Raw genomic sequence first — 23,170 nt, 5'->3', positions numbered from 1 at the left:
CGACATTGGAATGTCACATCTATGAGTCCTCTGGTTCACAGCTGGCACAATTTACTACATTGGGGCAGCAGGCATGGGAGCAGCAAGACACCATACTACAGGGTGCCCTCTTTTTGGAGTCCTCTTCAGGCCTCCCCCCGATGAGCCACCCCGTAAGAGAATGTGGAAGAGAAAGCACATGGATTGTCCGGAAGAATCTCTCACTGAGGATAAAGACTAAGATGAAGGGGAAGAGTCCCCATGGTTGCCCCCTGAAGATGTCTCCTTTGGAGACATCCTAGAAATCTTAAAGCAGTGGGGTGACTGGCAACCCACCAACCCTTCCTCCATGGAGCCTGTCTTGTTGCAGGCTTTCCATGCTCAACTTCTACTTCCTGGGTGATCCCGTCTGCAGATGAGTTGGTCAAGCTCATTGTGCAGCATGCTTGGAAGGCCCCTGACACCGTGGCGCCATTTCCCCGGAGACCTGATAAAATACTCTTTCCCTCAAAGGATCATCCCTATTGGTCCAAGGGTTTAGCGGTAGGTGCTATGGTGGTGGCGACAGCCACAGAGGAGGAACTCGCAAAGGAGAGTCCTACTGTTCCTCCTCAAAACCGAGAGTCGCGGACGTTGGACAGATTAGGGAAGCATGTTTATGCTTCAGTGACCTTTGCCATACGGTCTTTGAATTATTTGGCACATTTTACCCATCTTCAAAGGGACCTGCTCAATGAACTCTCAGGAGCCCTCGCAGGGGCAGTGTCTAACGAGGTACGTTACAAGGTTGCCTGTCACCTTGCGACCCTAGAATCTATCTCTAACTCTTCTATGCGGTTGCTAGCGCATACAACTAAAGGGGTGGCCAGAGCAGCAGGTGCAGGCGTTGTCATGAGATGTCATGCCTGGATGTGCTTGTGTGACTTCATGGACCCCTTTAATTCTTCCTTCATCAACACTCCCGTTGACTCTTCTCATTGTTTGGCCCAAAAGTTAGACACATTAGCCAGATGTGAAAAAGACAGAAAGACCCTTTCTGCTGTGGGTGTACATTTTTCCACTCCTTAACGACTCTATTCCAGGAGTCAGAGGAGCGGGAAAATGTGGTTCAGGAAGTCCCAAGGGACCTTTCAGCATGCATGTGGCGAGTTTTCTCCCCAGAGCGGAGGGGAGAAGTCATCAGGAAGATGCCCCTCCCATGGCAGGAAGGGGGGTCCATGTAACCAGGGTTCCAGAGATTCTTTTTCTGGGCAACCCTATCAATGCTCCTGAAGAGTGGCTGGATTGCTTACCTCTGGAGGCAGTTGGGGGGGAGATTCTGTCTGCACCAGTTGGCCTGGCTTTCAGTAACTTGAGATTCTTGGGTGTAGAAGATAATTACCAGAGGTTACCATATCCCCTTCGATCTTTATCCAAGGCCACAAAGGCAATTCCCAGATGTTCCACCCAGTCAGAGGGATGCAGCAACTCAAGAAATTCAAAAGCTGCTTCAAAAAGGAGTCATCCAAACAGTCCCACCTGACCAAATAGGATCCGGATTTTACTCAACATTCTTTGTAGTGCCAAAGAAGACAGGGAACTGGAGGCTGATTCTAGACCTCAGTATCTTGAAAAAGTTTGTCCGACAGACAAAATTCCGGATGGTCACGGTTCAGTTACTCCTTCCTTTTCTGAAGAAAGATGATTGGATGTGCTCAGTAGATTTTCAGAACACGTATAACCACATAAAAATGGACAAGCACTCTAGAAGATACCTCCACTTCTGGCTGTGAGCCCGTCATTACCAGTTTTGTGCACTGACCTTTGGTCTCACCACAGCCCCCAGGGTGTTCACCAAATCCATGGCAGTGGTAACCGCTCATCTGAGGCTACAAGGATTCCAGGTGTTGCTGTATTTAGACAATTGGCTCCTGACTGCCCCCACCAGGCATCTACTGCTTCACACATTACACTACATTCTAGAGCTAGCAGGCCTCTTGGGCATCTCAATAAACAAAGAAGAATCAAAACTAGGACCAACTCAAAGCATAGAATTCATCGGAGCAACATTTGATGTGATATTATGTGTGGTTGCTCTACCTCTTCACAGATTCCATATGTTAAGATCACAGCTCCGATTGATATTCTCTCAAGACATAGTCCCAGCTCGTTTAGTCTTATAAGTACTAGGATCAATGGCAGCGGCAATTATCCTAGTTCCTCTGGCGAGTTTTCACATGAGGCTGCTTTAATGGTTCCTAGCGTCACAATGGTCTCTGTTAACACACCCAGTCTCATCCAATCCGCATAACAAATCGATGGAAGCAGGATCTGGCCTGGTGGATGAAACCAGAAGACGAGTTATGGAGTCGCCCCTTTTCACCCCCTCAACCCAAGGCCATAGTGACCATGGATACATCCCTGATGGTGTGGGGAGGGGCATTTTCAGGAAGGGACAGTCCAAGGCACTTGGTCCCTCTTAGAGGTCAATTTGCATATCAATGTCCTAGATCTAAGGGTGGTGCTTTTAGCATTGAAAGCATTCCAATCCGCCTTTCCATCGGGGACCGTTGCTATCCAATCAGACAACATGTCCGTCGTCTGGTACATCAACAAACAGGGAGGAACCAGATCCTATCCAGTATGTTGGGAAGCCCTGAGATTATGGCAATGGGCAATCGCCTCCAACCACTTTCTGTTAGCAACACACATCTCTAGGAGCTCCAACATGATAGCAGACAAACTGAGCAGATGCATTCTCCTGTCTCACGAGTGGTCTCTCAATCCCATAGTAGCGACAGAGATCTTTCGTCATTGGGGTCAGCCTTGCTGCAGTTTGTTTGCATCCCCCATGAACCATGCAGCAGCTACTTCACCCTAATCCCCCATCAGGGGAAGTCCCCAAGAGATGCTGGTCTACATGATTGGCCCCAAGACTACTTTGTCTTTCCCGCCATTCCCCTAATACCCCAGTTCTTGAAGAAAGAGCAATGGATGAGAAGGTAAGTGATCCTCATTGCACCCTATTGGCCCCGTCAAGTAGTTCACCGTCCGTGGACTCTGGACCCAACTCCGGGACTCCTGTCTCATCCGCAGGGGCTGGTCCATCCCGACCTACCAAATCTCAAGCTGATCGCTTGGTACCACCACTTCCAGTAATAGCCAGGCAGAATAATCTTTCTTCCCCAGTACAAGAGATACTTCTGGCTTCCCATAAACTATCCACCAGGAAACTTTATAGATTTGTGATTTGGGCTCAAGCAGAATAGATTTGTGATCTGGGCTCAAGCAAAAAAACTTGATTCCTTTTCAGCCTCCATTAATAAGGTGTTGGAATATTTGTTAACTTTACTTCAATCAGGAACTTCAGCTTCTACTATTAGAGTTCACTTGGCAGCTATCTCAAACTTCCATAATGGCGTTGATGATTTCTCACTGATATCTCACTGCATCTGCAACATCTTCCTAAAGGGGAGTTATACATTTAAAGCCACCTTTTAAAGAGCCCATTAAACCTTGGAATTTGATGTTAGTCTTACAAGCTTTAACTCGTCAGCCCTTTGAGGTAGCAGCCACCTGTGATATAAAATTTTTATCTTGGAAGACCTTTATCCTGGTAGCCATCACTTCAGTCAAGAGAGTATCAGAGTCGCAAGCCTTATGCGTAAAGCGCCCATACATAATTTTTTATAAAGAGAGAGTATTGCTTAAGACTAACCCTTCCTTTCTACCCAGAGTTGTCTTGAATTCAAATATTAACCAATCTATTGGCCTGCCATTTTCTTCCCAAATTTTTCAAACAAAGAATATTGTTTGCATTTGTTGGATGTACACAGACAATTACATTTTCACTTGGACAGAACGAAATCCTTCAGAAAATCGGACCAACTGCTCCTGTCCTTTTCAGGTCCTCGACTAGGCAAGCCAGTTTCCAAAGATACGTTGTCAAAATGGTCGAGAGATTGTATCACCTTTATTTATCATCAAAATAAAATGAGTTTACCAACTAAAATCAAGGCTGACTCTACCGGGTCATTTTCTACTTTGGTGGCCTTTCATTCTAGAGCCTTCATGGATGACATTTGCGCAGCAGCTAAGTGAGTTCCCCTCATACCTTTATCACTCATTACAAATTGGATATGGTCTCCAGGGGAAGAGCATCCTTTGGCTCCATGGTGCTCAGGAATATCCTTCCATAGGAGCCTCCCGGGACATAAAGTAGCTAGGGACTCTGTCACAGCTGTCATGAATGAATGCAGATTGACAACACCAGAAAAAGAAGTTATGTTCTTAACATAACATTCCATCTGTATTGTTGATCTTGATTCATTCTTGACATCCCACCCTCCAACCCCCTCCATAGGCTTCTAGTGGTTCAGAACTAGTCCTGGTCCAGTGGTAGGGCAGTTGCTCAGACAAAGCTTCTGCTTTTTTGTTTCTACGGGCAGACTCAAACTGAAGGGAAGGGAGACATGCACTATGGGCAACCTTAGCTTGAGAGATTTTCTGGCTGGTGCAAGCTTCTTACAATGGCAGAGTCGGTTCTGAGGACGTAACTGAAACCCAACTGTCAAGAATGAATGAAGATTGACAACACAGATGGAATGTTATGGTAAGAACATACATTCTTTTTTTGGAAAAACTGACCCAAGCTCCATTCAAACCTGATGCTTCTTCTTCCCTAAAATTTTGCACTTGGGAGATGGTTTTATTGGTAGCCATTACGTCTGCTAGGTGGGTTTCAAAACTCCAAGCATTAATGGCTTCCCAACTTTTTCTGATTTTTCATAAGGATAGGGTATCCCTTCGTACCAATGCTTCCTTTATGCCTAAAGTGGTCAATGACTTGTCCCTCAGTCAATCTATTCATCTACCCACGCTTTTCCCCTCACCTCAAAACTCCAGTGAGAGAATGCTGCACACCTTAGATGTACACACACAACTCAGATTTTATCTGGACAAAACCAAATCTATTAGAAAATCTGAACAACTGTTTATTTCTTTTCATCTTAGGGTGTTGGCAAAACCGCTATCATCTTTTGCTGTCTCTCTCAGGGGAAAACTGTGTCTTCCTCTGTCAAGGCCCATTCAACCAGAGATGTGGCTACCTCTGGAGCCTTCTTTAAATGACTGGACACTGCTTCTATCCTAGAAGCAGCTACCTGGTCCTCTGTCCACACCGTTACAAAACACTACAAACTGGATTCTGTTTCCAGATCCAGAGCAGGGTTTACTAGAGCAATCCTGCATGGCTTTGTGGAGACTTCTTGTGCTTCTATCTCCCCCTAATGACTTATGAGCTTTGGTATTCTCCCTTGTGTTATGAATACTGCAACATTGTAATAGAAGGACATAGAATAGTTGTGTAAAATCTTCCCAGAACCACAGATGTCCTTCTCTTTCATGTTGCAGTATTCTAGCTCACCCTCCTTCCCCCTTGGTTTAGACTTTTTATAGGATGACATTTTGTTTTACCTCTTATCCTTGGGCCGATGTTCTGATTGGGACATTCAGTTCTGAGGATGGTATGTGCAGATGTCACTTTTATGGCTGGCGCTCAGCTACATTATGTGCAAACTTGCACATAACTTGCAGTAGCTTAAGTCTTTGGTATACTGGGCGGACGTTTGGGCCACCTAGGTGGAATCTCCCTCATGTTATGAATACTGCAACATGGAAGAGAAGGACATCTGTGGTTATGGTAAGATTTTACCCAACTATTCGTTTACAGCAACAATGATCTTCAGTAGATATTTCTGCGGATACATCTGTGTTTAAGGGATATTTTAGGGTAGTTATTGTTAATGAAGTATTTTGGTGTCTTGTGAAGGCTTTTAGAAGTAGTGACTCACAAATCTACTTACATTACTTTCGACAAATAGACAGTGAACTGTCAGTCTGTACACTTGAAGAAAATAGCTCAGCTAGCTAACAGATACACTTTCAGTGTTAATGATAATACCAGTAATTGGGGTTTAGATAATTATGTAGATTTTCAGTAGTTACACTGTAAAACTTTTCACGTGGTTAAGCAGGTGTGCTTAAATGTCATAACAGTTCTCATAACTTTTCTTCTGTAACAAAAAAGGCACATTCACTCCTTGAGTTCCATTGAAAATTTGCTGTTACACTGAGTTGCACTTACTTTTCTAACAGTATATATTTCTGTAAAGGCTGTTTAGTGATGCTCATATATAACAAGACATAAAATAAGTTGTCATTTACTGTAAAACTCTGAGTTTTAAACAATTCCCAGTTTCTCGTTAATAGCATATTATCTATAGATAATAGTTACCCTTTCTGAGAGATTCAAACTAGTGAAGAGGTGGATGTCTTTGGAATAGTTGTGTAGACTTAAATCTATCAGTGTTTATCATATTGATCAGTGCTGCAGTAGCTATAACAGCCACTCAGCTTCCAAAGCTCCCGGACACCTTCCAGGCACCCAAACTATCAGGCAGGTTGAGATCAGCTCACTAAAAGACAAAGTTTGTGAACCAAGCACTTCAGAGCTTTACTGCCGCCGAAGAATAATCCTCTCTGAGACTTTTTTTACGGATTGACAAGCCAACCTTTGCTGTTCCTTTGCTGGGTAGATAAGTTTCCTTTGGGGGGGGGACCTTCCATGTAATAATTTTGCTTATTATTTATATCTTCCTCTTTAGGAAAGTTATTTTAAAGCTAGGAGTTGGTGTTTTAATGGACTGTCACAAGATGGTACTGTACTTTTAAACAGAAACCTTCTTTTTTCCTGTCAGTTCAAATGTTGTTTAAAGTAACTGAAAACCATTTTTGCTGTGGAAAAAGTGTTTATTTTACTTTGCTGAGCTGACAGTGTTTTTAAGTGCTTTTTACTGTGTTTGTCTTATAAAAAAGTGACTTTTTATTTTTACTGGCATTTGCTGCTTGTTTTCCCTGGGAAAGAGGTACCATTTTGGCTTGACCATGGAAAAAAGTGGCTGCCTTTTTTTCCAGCCACAGAAAGGAAAAGTTAAACAAACAGCCCTTGCCACCACAGCAGGCTAGCAGTTTGCCTCAGGCACAGGTGGATGACTGTGCTGTTGCCATTAGTTGTACCCTGAATCCTTCTGATGTAGCACCTATGGACCAGGAGTTAACCATGCCCTCTTTAGCTGTTGGGGTCCCCTCGGTGGACAGGATAGAGCCACTCTTGTTGGCAGTGGGAAAGGGAATAGGGAAGTCTTCACTGTTTAGTCAGAATGTTGTGCCCATCTCTAGGAAAGCTGCTGCTGCAACTAATAAGACTGCTGCCTCAATTTGTCCTACCAAAAAAGCAGAAAACTCCGCATATATGTACTCCTCCTCAAATTTTCTTAGACAAGAGTAGTTTACTGGGTCTGGTTCAATGTTTAATTCAGGCTATTGCTCCTTCTTGTAAGTTAATTTCGGGTACAAGAAAGAGGGAAACTTCCTTTTCTGAAGAGATTCAATATTTCTGAATGTGGACAGGAGGATGAAGGGACAGATCCAGGGCTTTTTCATAAGATTTCTGATTCAGACTCAGAGGACAGCTGAGTTACTGATTCTTCCTGCTGCATTTCTTTTTCTAAGAATATTTCTAGAATGTGTCAGTGTTTTCATTGGGAGAACACTGAGGTTTCTCAGTCCTTAAGAAAGTACTATGAGCTGTTACAGAATGACTTTCCAGAACCCATTCCTACAGTTTTTGTCTGCCTCAGAAGGTGTGTTTTTACTATCTGCAATTTTTCTGACAGTCATGGAGCTGCTCCTAAAAAGACAGCTAGGGTGTAAAGTTCCTAAAGTCTTTTAAGTTTTTATACACTGTTCCCAAACCTGATCCATCAGCTACAGAGTTAGGTAATCCTTCTGCTGCTAAACAGTTAATTCCAGTCCTACTATATCTGATAAGGATGGGAAGACTGATTATAAGTATGAGAAAAAGTATATGCTTCTGCAACTTTAATTTTTAGAATTTTGAATTTTCAGGCTCATATGGTAAGCTTTGTCCTGACTAATTGTGAAAGTACTGAGGAATATTTTGTCTGCAGTTTATTCTTATGAGGAAAAATCTGATTTAAATAATTTAATGTTTCTGTTTCAAGTCACTACTCATTGTATACAGTGTGTGTATGATTCTGTTGTTACTTCTTCAAGGGCTGTGGCTGCTGTTACTGTTTTGAAGATATTTGCATATCTGCATTCTCAGAACCTTCCTATTGATGTTAAAGTTGAGATTTTAAATTCTCCTTCAGCTAGAGATTTTGATTTTTGCCCCTGTGAGGCAGAGGTGATCAAAAAGTGTGAGGAAAGGGGTAAGCTGATACAGGGATTCTTAAGATTTTTCAGTCCTTTTCCAAATTTTCCAAGGGATTCTCTAACTCCTCATCCAGTTTTGGTAAGAAACAAAATAAACAGTCCCAAAAAAAATGCAGGCAAACAGATGTTTAAAAAGCAATGGTGAGGGGGTTCCGTGAAGAATTTTGGAAACTACCACAACCAAGAAAAGTTCAATAATTCAGAATGACTGTTTAAGGGACTTTGTTCCCCCCTCCCACCCTGGCACCACTTTTTGTCTTTCCAAAAGACTGACTCTCCAGTTTTATCTTTGGCAGCAGATAGTTTCAGACAAATGGGTTCTGAAGATCATTCATCAAGGTTTCAGATGGCAAATTGGAGGAATTTCTTCCTTTCCAGGAGGTAATTTATCATCCTCCAGGCCAGACTTGTTTATTTCCAATGGCCACTCATCGCATGCTGTCCTAGAGAGTGAAAAAAATAGTCCACCCTCTCAGGTTTCCATATCGGAAAGTGGTTTTATTAATGGATGCTTTTTTGGCGCCAAAGAAAGGAAATGAATGGACACTGGTTTCGGATCTTTCATTTATAAACCTGTTTGTGCTAGTGCCCAATTTCAAAATTATGTCACTTCACAACTTGTTACTAGGAAACTTGAATGAGGAAGAAGAGTTGAGACTAGTTTTAAAAGATGGCCATCATCACATCAGTATTCATCCAGATTTCAGGCACTTCTTAAGGATTGTTTCTAGATCACATTACCGGTTCTGTGCCTTACCCTTTGAACTGTCCACTGCACTGAGAGTGTTAACAAAGTGTATATCTCCAGTTCCAGTCATATCTTATCGAGGCTATTTAGATGACTTACTTATCTTTGTAGGATATTTTTCAAAGAGTCAGGAATCTGTTTGCTGAGAGATCTCTTACACAAGCTGGCATCCCAAGAGAACATTCAAAAGTCTTTCTTAACTCTTCACATGACTATGTTTCTGGCATGTCAGCTAGACATCTTAGTTCAAAGAGCTTTTCTTCCACAGGAAAAAATAAGTTAGATTTAGATCTACTTCTAGAGTTTTCCACTCATGCTTTGGTCACTGCGAGAGAACACCAAGAATTTTGGTTCTCCTAGTTTCTGTGATTCTCATACCACTGGGAAGAGTGCACATGAAAAAGATACAGTGGTATCTGCAGTTTAAAATAAACGAAGAAATACCAAATCAACAGGCTAAAATCCAGGACCTTTAATAGATGTATCCAAAAGAGTGGTAAGCGCTTTCACAGTGACCACACCGCTTCATCAGACAACATTAACTAAGAAATATAAGTCTTTTATACAAAGTGTGACCAATAAAAAGCCCTTAATTATGATGTCATCAAAAAGTTACATTTTTTAAAAGAACACATACTGCAGAAAACACATTCATATATCATGAATAAAAACAGCTATAAAAATGTATGCAAACATATTGCACTTATAAAAATATATATAAAAATAAAACATTTATGTCTAAGTCTATGTCCTTTCAGGAAGGGTTTCAGTGAAAGAAAAAACATTTAGACCAGGTATATTTTCTGCATTCAACAATAAAATCCACTTCTGTTCTATAGTTTGTGTGATTTTTAAAATCTGCAATACAAAGAACCTAAATGAGTGTGTGGTACCATGGCTCATAATATGTGCTGCTAAGGCATTACTATCTTTTTTATTCTTTATGTCTCTCTGATGTTCAAGGACCCTATCCTTAAAGGGTCTATTTGTCTTGCCAACATAAAATGCATGACATAGTTGACAGAAAGAAAAATATACAAGGTTACACATTTTGCAGTCAGCATAAAAATCAACATTAATTGTGAATCTTAAAACTGGGTGTGTGTATGACAGACAGGTAAAAATAAATTTACAGGCTGAACAACTTCTGCAAGGAAATGTACTAATCCTGTCAGATAATGGGTTCCCTTTCTCTAGCATATTGGGCTTATAACAAAGATGTTGCTTGAGGGATTTGTTGTTTCTGAAAGAAAAATGTGGAGTACTTCCTATCTTGTCTTTTAACTCAAGTACACTGTTCATTATGTTCCATTTATTCTTTATAATGTCCCAATATTGACTTATATCACTAGAATATTGTAGAGGCACTCTAAAAATATTACTAGTAGAGTCCTGTTGCCGTCCTAGTGTATGTGAGCTTGTAGTTGATTTAAAATAAGGCCTGCATCTATCTAATCTCTGCTTCCAAGCTTCAGAGATGCAGGTATCTATTTCTATTTCTTGATAGCTCCTATCTAAAAAATAATTTTTCAAAGATTCAAGAGCTTTGCGTGCAACTGTATCATCATTATGAAGCCTAAGTATTCTATATACCTGTCCTTTAAGCATATTTCTCATTATATGCCTTGGATGCATACTATTATTGTGTAAAAGTGCATTTCTGCGTGTAGGTTTTCTAGATAGGCTGTTATGGACAGAATCAAAGCCTGCTTTGTCTATTTGGACATCTAGAAATTCTAAATGTTCAAAAGAGTGTGCACATGTAAATTTCAGAAAGGAAGTGGTACTATGCATATACCTCATGAAATTGTTCAAATCATCAACTGTGCCACCCCATAACATAAAAATATCATCAACAAAATGGACATACCAAAGAAGGTGCTCTGCAAATATATTACTGTTTGACAATAAATGCTGTTGTTCCCATTGCACCAAAACTAGGTTAGCATAGCTATTGGCACAGTCAGTGACCATGGCCACGCCAACCTTTTGCAGAAATAAATTCCTGTTCAAATAGAACAATATTATTTTCTAACACAATCTCTAATAGGGAACATATACGTTTTATGTTATCATCAGAAAAGCCTTCCTTGTCATGTAAGAAGTCCCTTACATTATTTATGCCCCAATCATTATGTTGGCAAGACAAATAGACCCTTTAAGGATAGGATCCTTGAACATTAGAGAGACATAAAGAATAAAAAAGATAGTAATGCATTAGCATGTGTTCTTTTAAAAAATGTAACTTTTTGATGACATTATAATTAAGAGATTTTTATTGATCACACTTTGTATAAAAGACTTGTATTTCTTAGTTAATTTTGTCTGATGAAGCAGTGTGGTCACCGTGAAAGCGCTTAACAATCTTTTGGATACATCTATTAAAGTTCCTGGATTTTAGCCTGTTGGTTTGGTATTTCTTAATTTATTTTATTCTTATTTTTGTCTTACCAACCTTTATCCTGCTATCATATATATTTTTTGCTTTGGTATCTGAAGTTTCTTTGGTCCCAGCATCAACAGCTTTTGTCTTTTGAAATCTCAGTGCTGGGATTTGTCAGAAGAGAAATCACTTGGTGGAGGCAACAGATAACCCTAAATCCACATCTCCTCTTCTCTCTTCCTTTTCCAAAGTAGTCAGTCACCACAGACTCCTCGTCCTCAGCCTTTACTTGAGGAACAGTTTCAGGAAGGATAAAAGTGCAAGGTGTGTGGTACACCAAAGAGAGACACACACACGTGTGTGTGTGTGTGTGTGTGTGTGTGTGTGTGTGTGTGTGTGTGTGTGTGTGTGTGTGTGTGTGTATATATATATATATATATATATATCATCTTTGGTCCCCATGACCTCTTCAAGTTGTTACAGACAATACCACAATCATGTGGTATATCAACAAGCAATGGGGAATCAGGTTGTATCCCCTTTGCAGGCTAGCCATGTTAGCTTGGGATATAGCTTCAAAATACAATCTCACTTTGGAGTAATCCAGCATTCCGTCAGAGCAGAATTGTGTGGCAGATCAGTTGAGCAGGACAAAGGCAGACCCTCAGGAATGGAAACTAGATCAGGGGGTCTTCCAAAAATTGATCCATCTCCGGGGAGTTTCTCAAGTAGACCTCTCTGCCTCCGGTCTGAACAATCAGCTAGCATGATTCTGTTCTAGCACTCCACGCAGGAGGGCCTGGAAGAGAGATGCATTTTCTTTTCCTTGGACAGGAATATTCCTGTATGTTTTTCTACCCTTTCCACTAATATGCAAGGTGGGAATCCCCCAAGATAATTGGGGTGACTTCTTTCTGGCCCAGGCAATGGGCATCCTCCCTTCTTTTGGAAATCGTTAGGGACAATTACCACAAGCTTTGTCATAGACTGGATCTACTCACACAAAAACAAGGGTGTTTCATACACCCCAACGCCAATTAATTGACTGCCTGGATGATAGGGTTTTAATTCCTTTTAGGCATCCCTTTACCAAGGACATGCAGAAGGTACTAATGGATGCAAGAAAACCTGCTACTAGAAAGTCATATAGTGGCAAATGGAAAAGGTTTTCCATTTGGTGCCAGCAAAATAATCAGCATTCATTCAAGGCTAGCTGTTCTCTGTTTTTTCAATATTTGTGTGAGTTACTATCCTGTGGCCTTTAATACACCTCTATTAAAATTTATTTATTGGCCATTTCAGCATGTCTGCCCATGGATCCTCCCCTGTCAATGCAGTCTCAAGTCACAATATTTTTGAAAGGGGGTTTGCATTAGAGGCCTCCAAGAAAATTGGTGTCCCCACTTTGGGATCATAATTTTGTGTTAGAGAAGTTAACAGTTGTTCCGTTTGAACCAGATGACCTGGGTGACTTGAGGTTCTTAACATGGAAAACAGTTTTAGAAATTGCACTTACTACTGCAAGAAGAGTATCTGAGCTGTTAGCTCTTATGTTGACTTAACCCTACTTCATTTTCCAGAGGGACAGGGTTTCTTTAACAACTGATCCTTCTTTTATGCCTAAAGTGTTATCTAGTTTATTTAAAACCAAACTATCCATCTCCCCATTTTCTTTCCTGAACCCAAAAATGAGGAAGAAAGGATATTCCGTACCTTGGATGTCTACAGACAATTCAGGTACTATATTGACAGAACTAAATTTTCAGATATTCAGATGATTTGTTAATGTTTTGTGAAGGTAAGAAGAAGGGACAACCTTTGTCGAAACAGACCGTTTCAAAATTGTTGTGTAAGACTATACTTTTGTTATACTCACCACAACAAAACTCTTCCAGGTAGGGTCAAGGCCCACTCTAATTGGGCCTTGTTTTCATCTATGGCTTTTTGGAAAGGTTTGGATTCTAGAAGTGTTCTAGAAGCACCAACTTGGTCCTCTGTTCAAACCTTTACAAAACACTATAAGCTTGATTCCTTCTCTAGGTCTAAATCAGGCTTTGCAAGGAATATTCTCCAGGGGCTCTTGGCATGCTCCTTCCACCTCCCAAATGTTAGCTATGGTAATCTACCCATATAACCAAGGCTGTGCAGCAGTGATCAATATAATGAATGTAGTACAGTTGTACAAGTTCAACTTACCATAACAATAGATATTTGAATGAGCACTGCTGAAGTAGCTGATCCTTCCCTCTATCCCCCTTGTTAGTAGGTATTTTTTTATGCCAGGTTGAGGACATTTATTTTTTTATGTCCATAGCATTGTTCTTTCAGGGCTCAGCCTCCCTCTGTCTGGTTGCTTTCAGGAAGGCTGAAAGCCTTTGCCTCCAAACTAGTGATGTTAAGTTGTTCTATCTCGCTGTTCATTCTTACAGATGGGTTTCCAAGTCGGCCTACTACAAAGAGGTCTTCAGATAGCTCGAGGCCAAGTCCCTATCCCATGATGCACTTAGAGTTACTTCAGATCTAGTTTGCTGCTGCAATACAGCGGAGGTTTTCACTAGCCCGGGCCAGTAAAAACCTTATTTCTTCAAATATTTTTCATAATATTGATAATTCTTTCTAAATAATAGTTTTAGATACTTAGATAAGCTCTTACAGCTTTTTTGTGTAGTTTCCCTTCCCTTGGTGTGTCTTTTTGTTAAATTACTATTTGGGCTCATTTTCTTAAGCCTAGTTTAGATTAGTGTGTTCTTAGATAGTGATCTTTCTGTCACAGCTATCTTTATTACTAGTTTAGATTATAGTGTGTGCTTAGATAGTGACCTTTTTGTCACAGCTTTAAAATAATTAGAATTAAAGTTTAGGTTTTAGTGCGTGAAATAGTATATAGTATTGTTGTGTGCCTTTAGATAGTGACTTTCTGTCACAACTTTGATATATTTATATATCTTCAGTTTAGATAAATAGTTTTTGAATGTGTGTGACTACTGTTTAGCCCGTAGTTTTTAAAGGGGCTTGTTTGATTATTATTGTTTGGGTGTGTCCAGTTTTACAGCACTCTCTTTTGATTCTGTGTGTTATAATATGGCTGACCAAGACAAACACCCTAAATCAGGATTTAAAAAAATGCCCTAAATGTGGGCAAAAAATGTCTTTCACCGGCAGTCATGTAAACTGTGTTTATTGTTTGGGAGCATTGTATCTCCAAGAGAGCTGCTCCCTATGTCATTCTTTCTCTTCTAGGGTTCTCCAGGAGAGAAAGCGAAAATTGATCGACAGAGGTTTACTTAAATCTTCATTCCAAGAAGATTTGGGCGACCAAGATGGATCCAGCAAGTCCTCAAAGTCTTCCAAGACTTCTGAGAGTAAGAACTCTAAAAACACTTCAACGCCGGTTCCACAGACCTTGGAGCTGGTCCCCAGTTTTGGAACTGGTATCCAAAGTGCCTAAGTCTCCACTCTTACAGTCTGTACCACCCTCTATCCACTCATCTCTGTCTTCGATTAGCCTTTCTGATTTGGATGTGGATCGTGTGGTGCAGAAGCTTTTACAGGCACCGGCCTTCGTTGAATTCTTATCGGCTCTGACCCAAGCGGCTTCAGAACTGAAGACCATCTTACCAGCTACTACTCTTCCTCCTCCGAGCCTTACTGGTCCTTTGGAACCAGATGAGTTGGACTTGTTGATCGTGGAGCTTCGGAGCCAATGCCTGCTCCACTGTCTTCGGCTCTGTTTACTCTGACTTCCTCAGTAACGATTGAGGAATCTAGGAGCCGACACTCTCTGGTCAGCTCCGGGGAGGATAGTTGGACCGACTTGTCTGTTCTGACTCTGCCTCTCAGGGCTTCGGCTCAGATGAGCTTGGCTCCTACCTATGGCTCAGAGCCCACTGTCCCGGTGCCGGGAGTATTGATAGTTTCCTTGGATCTGTCAGTCCCTTCACATCAGGGCAGAGGTGCCTTCTAAGCCATGAGGAGAGTTATGTCTTCTAAGACATCTTTAACTTCAGGTCCGACTACCTCCTCCCCTAAAGCACCTGTGTCTGCTTCTGCTTCACAGATCCTTGCAAAGCGTAGAGACCCAGAGCCTCAGGAAGCCCCATTGGGTGGCCCCTGCTCTTCTGAGACCTCACCAGAAGCCCCCACTGATGAGGTTCCCAGGAAGAGAATTTGTAAGAGGAAGCATCTAGACTCCCCACAGGAGTCCCTGACATCTGATGCCGACTTCCCCATGGTCCCCCTCGGAGGATTTTGCTGAGATATTAGAAATCCTTAGGCAGAGGGGTGACTGTCAGTCCACCAACTCTACTGAAGACGAGTCAGTTCTCCTGAAGGCTTTCTGGTCTCAGCCCTCCACCTCTTGGGTGTCTCTGCCCTTGGATAAGCTTATGCAGCTGGTCTCACGAAGGGCGTGGGAGTCTCTGGACATCGTGGTGCCTGTCCTCAGGAGGCCTAATAAATTTATCTCTGCTCCCCAGGACAAATCTTTTCTGACCAAGGGTGTGCCAGTTGATGCCATGGTGGTGGCGGCAGCCACCAAAAAGGACATTTCTGAAACTTCCTCTTCTATCCATCCTCCTATCAGAGATTCTAGGATCATGGATAGGTATGGGAAGTGCACTTACAGTTGAACGACCTTTACACTCCGCTCAACTATCTAACCCATTTTACTAGACTGCAAAGAGATCTCCTTAAAGAGCTGGGAGATACTGTTTAGGGTACATAGCTGCAAAGGATTGTTTTAGATAAAGTTGCCTCCCAGCTTCCTACCCTCAACTCGGTGTGAGCATGAAGGAAAGACTCTGCCGTTGGAGTCTGTTTTTCTACCTCTACCAGACCCTACCCCAAGGGTCATTGGGGAGGAAAGATGTGGTTCTGAAAAGCCCAAGGAGCCTTTCAGGACACATGTGTTGAATCCCTCTCCAGGAGCAGAGGAGGGAGCAATAATAGAAGACACCACCCTCACGGCAGAGGGGGTCCGCAAAACCATGGTGACAGAGATCACTTCTTTGGGAAGGCCTACCAGCACTCCTAAAAGGAAGCCCTACTGTCCTACTCTGGAGGCAGTTGGGGGTTGCTTATCTTTGTATCAAGACACCTGGCTCAAGATTACAAATGACAACTGGATACAAAGTATTATTTCCAGAGGATATTTCATTCCTTTCACTGCACCCCCTTCATTGACAAGAAAAATCCCCAGACGTTCCACCCAGTTACAGGGAACAGGCAACAATAGAGGTCCGATCGTTGCTAACAAAGAGTCATCCAACCAGTCCCAGCAGACCAGATAGGATCCGGAACTTACTCAAGATTCTTTTTAGTTCCAAAAAAGACAGGGGACTGGAGACCTATATTGGACCTCAGCAGACTAAACAGATCTGTCAAGAAAGAGAAGTTTGGGATGGTCATGCTTCAGTCAATACTTCCCTTTTTAGGGAAAGACAATTGGATGTGCTCGATAGATCTCCAGGATGCGTATTACCACATAAAAATGGCCAGACCATCCAGGGATCATTTGCGCTTCTGGCTGTGAGCCAATCATTACCAGTTTCGAGCCCTGCCCTTTGGTCTCACTGTAGCCCCCAGAGTGTTCACCAAATGTATGGCAGTGGTCACCGCTCACCTGAGAAGTTTAGGATTCCAGGTGCTTCCGTACCTAGACGATTGGCTCCTCACCACCACCACCAGGCATCAACTCATTCAAGCCAAGGACACCACTCTTTCACTCTGCAGTCAGCTGGGCATTACGATAAACTCAGGAAACTCTGCCTTGTCGCCATTACAACATAACGTTTTTATCGGAGCAGAATTGGACATCACCACCACCACACTGAGACTTCCAGTAGAAAGAGTCTTACTACTCCGTCAGCAGGTCTGCAATCTGATATCCAAAAACAAGGCTCCAGCATCAGAAGTGCTAAAATTGTTAGGCATGATGGCAGCTGCAATTTTGGCCATACCGCTGGGTTGCATGCACATGAGGATTCTGCAGTAGCTGTTGTTCAGTCAATGGTCTTATCAAGAGCTCCCAATGTCTCACCTTATAATGATCACGAACTCATGCAAAAAGGATCTTCAGTGGTGGTTGACCTCTCTTCATGTCACGATAGGTTGTCCTTTTGTTCTACGGATGCTTCCCTGATAGGGTGGGGGGGGGGGGCATTTGTGTGGTAGATTACAAAGTGAGTCTATGTAGCTCTTTCTATTTATTAGGGCTATTTCTTCTCCCCATTTGAGTGTGTGTGTGTGTAGGTGTAGGTGCATGTGTGTATACATGTGGTAGACACTTAAACTTACGTAATGAAAGTTTGGTGTCTCCTTCCTGTCTCTTAAGTAAACTTCTGTTTTACATATCAGATAGGGATGGGGTGGATTCTTGTACCCTACATACCTATTAGCATGGGTGGGCAGATGGTTGCATTTATACTCACACATTCAGCTGCCTTTATCCCTGTTTGTAGAAGGAGCTTCCTTTATGAGTTATGTTCTGGTGTCATGAATTATTCCCTGGCATGAAACTGTGTACACCAGAGACTAGTATCCATCCTTCTAGGTACAGTGTCTGCTGTACTTGTACCTTTTAATGGGGTAAGATGAGAACCAAGTCTAATTCCGTCCTAGAATCCCATTTACTCCCCAAGGAGAGTAGACTGTCATTGGGATGCACAAGCCATCTGCTTTAACTAGATCCTGTTTTCTCTAACACTATCAAACCCCTTATTATCTGCACCATTGGTGGGACCACTGCTGTCCCGCCAGAATTCTTTCCTTCTTGTACTACCTAAACATCCTAGGCATGAATGTAATTTTTTTTTTTTAATTGAGTAATTATTTCTGATTAGTACTTGGAAACTTGTCTAGCATGACTGTGATTGTTCTTACCTTTATTGGTTAGTTAATCCTGAGTAATACTTGTATGGAAGCTTGGTGTAGACAAAATGGACAGAAGCCAAAAATAAAGGATTGTTTTCTTTATTCTGTGAACATAGGGCACTATAAGAAATACGACTGGTATTTTTCCAAAGTCCTTTGTGAAGATTATTAAAGACTTACCACCTGAAAGTCCAGGAATAGAAGAGGAAAGAGATTTACAGTCTGTAAATCGACTGAGGTGTTACTTGTATGGTGATAATGTCTGCGAAATAAGGTAAACGTAACAGTTTCTCACTTTTGTCATACTGTAAAGAAATCTAAGTAGTTACTAGAATTGACTTAAAAGTGTGCATGCGTGAAGGATTCCACTTTTTTATTCTATGGGTCTCAATAAGTCCAGCAGCCACACTTTGATGCCTATATTCATGCCTAGTAATGATGGGAAAACACTAGGTTTAATTATGGGGAGAGGAGGGACAGCCTGTCGTGAAGTACATCAATCTTTTATTTTCTTAATGTTTGTTCCATTGTAGTGTGTAAAATGGAAATGGAAGGTTATTGGTGGAGATATATGCATAGTACTGTTTCCATCTTTGGATATCCTGTAACCTATCCTATCATTGTATTGTTAAAAGCTGCATGGTGATAAGACCCACTGAGTAAAACATAGGAAATCAACACCACTTGGCTACATGGTCTTTCCTCTCTTTCAACACTACAGTTGTAGCTGGATTGCAACTCGCATCTAGGTCACTGTTAGTGTAGGAAGTCACTCTCCTTTATATCATCAGACAGGTGTTATAAATAGTTAATTCTTGTAGGTGTTCTTTAGAAAAAAATACTTCACACACATACACACACCTACCTATATATATATATATATATATATATATATATATATATATATATATAAAATGTGTGTGTGTGTGTATATTTATATATATATATATATATATATATATATATATATATATATGTGCATATAGGTATGTATATATCACACACACACACACACACACACACATATATATATATATATATATATATATATATATATATATGGGTGTTTGTGTGTGTGTATGTATGTACACACACACACACACACACACACACACACACACACACACACACACACACACACACACACACACACACACATGTATTTATGACATACGGTGGCATACGTACACTTCTTTAAGGCTTCTTTGATCATTTGTTTTCTTGCGAAAGATGAATGCTGTGATTCGTTTAACTGCACTGTGTTCTGTTGTGTGAGCTGGTGATGCACTTTCAGGGAACTTTTCCATTTTTTTCACTGTAGTATGACTGTGGAGTTGGTAAACAATTTATTGGGGATGTGCCCCCCCCCACACACACACACAAACTCATCAGTGAGTGCATGCTACTTACCTCCTGCAAACTTCTTTGTTGTACTTTTTATGGTTTCTGAGTTACCCTTTTTGGCTTTGGATTTTATTTGTGAGTGTGTGCGTTTAGACAAAACAGATTCTGCACAGTGACATTTGGAATACAGTCCTTTTTATTTCCCTGAACTTATTTTAATGAATCAGCCTGTTCATAAGTAGCCATTTTCTTAAGAGGATGTAATTCAGTTAAATGATTTCACCTAGAAGTGTAGTATTGGAATAGTAGTATCCTGTTTTTACACAAGTTGGGAATGTGGTGCAGTTGTATTACCATTTGGTTAATATGGGCACAAAGTGTATTTGGCTAGATTTGCCAGTTGAAATTTACAAAAGAGGCATTAACCATACAATACTGTGATGTTTTACATGTTTTCTTTTTTATCAAGTGTGTTACTTAATGCGAAAGAATATACTTTTTGTTTCACCTAACACTTTTTCTTAAAACTACTGATCTTTACAAGTCACAAATTTTGTATACATTGTACCAATTGAATAAATTGTAATAATTATATCAAATCTTGGAATTATGGTATTACTCTTTGGCCATCAAGAATGAGGTAATGTCAAAACCACAGTGACTTATGACAATGCAGTTTTATTAATAACTGTTCTACTGGACAGCCTTAAAAACTGATGATAAAGGCTTACTGAATGCATAACTGGATTTCAAGACATTTCAGAGTATTTTGTAGGGATTGCCCAGCATTGCAAACTTAAATGTAACCACTGGTGCTACTCAGATGGTAAATTATTAAACTGCTCATGATAGGTGTCCCCTCCCTCCTTCAGTGGATAAATACATTGCCCATCACAAAACACATCCTTATAAAAGGGAGGTCATCCATCTCCTAACCATTTCCAGTTAGTTGTTAATGTAAAATACCCTTGTACACTGAAGAAAAAGTTTTACTAATCCTAGTTTTCATTTTTATGAATACTGTTCACTTTCGTGACTCCTCTAATATTTTTTCAAAAGATGTATTTCTGAGCCTGTGGAGGATATCATCTTCATCATCATCAATGTAAGTATAAATGAACCCATGGCTGCGTTCCAGTTCAAAAAGGTTTAATAACAAAAACAAGTATGCAAGCGCTTTCACAGTGAATCCCACTGCTCCCTCAGACGTTTAACTAACACTACAGCAGCTTCAGTTTAAATAAAACCCCTTAACTGAAAACCAATTAGATAACCCCCCCTTAAAGGCATATACATATCTTCCAAACAAACCTACATTAATCAAATATGAATAATTTTTCATAAAGGCGCATATAAAAATGGTAATGAACAGAAAGATGTTATTTTATTCATTTATTTTCTAAGAGGCCTTGCTTTAAGTATAGGCTTAATAGGAACTTTGTCATTAAGTCCCTTGCCTACATCAACTCTTGGGTATATATATCACGCAGTCGAAGTGCCGTAACTTTGACTGACATATGTTCAAACACATATGTCAAAGTCACGGAACTTCGACTAGCTATAAAAAAATAAAAACACAACGGAAAAATGTAAAACTTGTTTTGTACAGGGAGGCAAGCCCCCCTGTCCCCCCCCCCCCCCATGCTACTTAAATATACCAAATCCGAGATCGCACCACATTGAAGTGAATGGAAACCTCCGCTTATGGAGATTTCCATTCACATGCTCGAACATTTACAAATTCAAACATATGATCTCGACCATATGTCGTTCGACATTGTAAATGTTTGACTATGTGATATAGACCCTAGCTCTTAACTTAACTATCCACTTTGTTTCATTGACTTCTGTTTGATTCCTGATGTCCCCCATTCTATTACTAATTCGAGTATTTTCCACTATCATGAATTTCAAGTTATGTGTGCCTACATTATTCATAATATGTATGGCAAGAGCATTCGTTGTAACTTGTCTTTGAATATCATATAAATGCTCCGTAATCCTAAACATGAACTTCCTGTCTGTTTTGCCTATGTAAAACACAAAACACGTTTCACAATAAGTTAGATAAACTATGTGTTCTGTGTCACAGGTACAGTACCTTCAGTATGAAACCAAAAAGTTTTACCAAAGTCCGTCTGAATAAACTTACGCGAGCTATCTACATATTGACAATAATTACATTTATTACATGGCCTCGTAATTTTATTAGTTCTTTTTATGTCTTCTCACTTTGGGTAGCATAACATTCTTTTCATATGTTCATAGGTAGGTACTAGGCTATCGGCCCAAGGGCCTAAGTAAGCCTAGCCAACAAGGTTCCTGGTTTACACCACCCAAGAAAGTTAATTTTCTGTGCCCCTGTCAAGCAGAGCCACTGAAGTGACCCCCGGGGTGTATTTCCCATTAACTCATCAAGATTTTTCTTGAAGAGTGCTAATGAGGAACTTTGCTTGACATAGATGGGTAGCTTGTTCCAGAGTATAGGAAGTCTCTGGGACAGGAATCTATCCCTCCAGCATGTCCTGTTTATTGTGGTGACAAGGTTTAGGTCCCTAGAGTGTGTAGTTCGGAGGGATTGGGATTTCTTTAGGTGTAGCATGTCCAACAGCTCTGGGTTTAACATAGCTTTATATGTTAAGCAGAGATCTCCTCGGAGTAGGCAATATGCTACAGAGTAAAGCTGGAGTTTTTTGAGATGGTCAGTGTAGGGCATCTGTTTGAGGCCAGTAATCCTCTTTATGAGGTACTTCTGTGGCCTTTCCAGCTGCTGCAGATGTCTTCTGAGGTACATTCCAAAAGGGGCATTGTACTCTAGAATGGGTCTAATGACTGCCGACTAGAGGAGAACAATGACCTCTTTTTTCCTGGATGAGAACCCTTTTGTGATGAGGTATGCCACATAGAAGGATTTCCTGACTACTGTGGCGATGTGATTATCAAAGGAGAGACTACTGTCCACCTGGGTCCCAAGGTCTCTTATCACACATTTGGCATTAAGTAGACTGATGTTTATGTGGTAGTTCATGGGTACAGAGTTTTTACCAAAGGGGATGACTATGCACTTTTTGACATTGAGCTTGAATGGCCATGCCTCTGACACCAGGCATCTGTCTCAGTGAGGCCCTTCTGTAGGATGTCCAAATCATTTGGGGACTTGACTATGGCTCCTTGTTTGCAGTCATCTGCGAACTTCGTTAGCCAGAGGCCTTCTGTGTTAGCCTGTATTTCAGAGAAGTAGATACCAAACAGGAGAGGTCCCAGGACTGAACCCTGTGGTACTCCACTTGTCTCTGGTTTGAAGTCAGATTTGGAGTCTGCAACTTTTACAGTGTGGGTTATGTCAGTGAGCCAGTTGGCATCCCATCTTGTGATGTAGGGATTTATACCTAGTTAAGTGAGTTTAGCTATAATTCCAGAATGGGGGATGGTGTCAAAAGCCTTGGCGAGGTTAAGATCGGCTGTGTGAACCACCTTACCCTTGTCTGCGGCTTTTGTGACTGCCTCAAAGAAGTTGATCATGTTCAGAAGGCATGCTCTGCCTTTCACAGACTCAAATTGGGTGGGGT

At 41.0% G+C, this 23,170-nt stretch overlaps 1 protein-coding gene across 4 annotated transcripts in view; it reads left to right on the top strand.

Annotated features, from left to right (window-relative positions):
• NCF4 (neutrophil cytosolic factor 4) overlaps positions 1 to 23,170 on the top strand; it is a 709,063-nt gene that overhangs the window by 592,430 nt on the left and 93,463 nt on the right. For all 4 annotated transcript variants that reach the window (XM_044066584.1, XM_044066558.1, XM_044066575.1 and 1 more), the window contains one exon: positions 18,374 to 18,531. In XM_044066584.1, coding sequence (XP_043922519.1) covers positions 18,374 to 18,531 — 158 coding nt within the window. The remainder of the gene's footprint in view (positions 1 to 18,373; positions 18,532 to 23,170) is intronic.

This window comes from Protopterus annectens, chromosome 1.part0 (genome assembly GCF_019279795.1).
Source record: "Protopterus annectens isolate FY-2018-M chromosome 1.part0, PAN1.0, whole genome shotgun sequence".
Taxonomy (NCBI): domain Eukaryota; kingdom Metazoa; phylum Chordata; order Ceratodontiformes; family Protopteridae; genus Protopterus; species Protopterus annectens.
The sequence above is the reverse complement of the archived record's forward strand: the minus strand, read 5'-3'. Positions and strand labels throughout refer to the sequence as shown.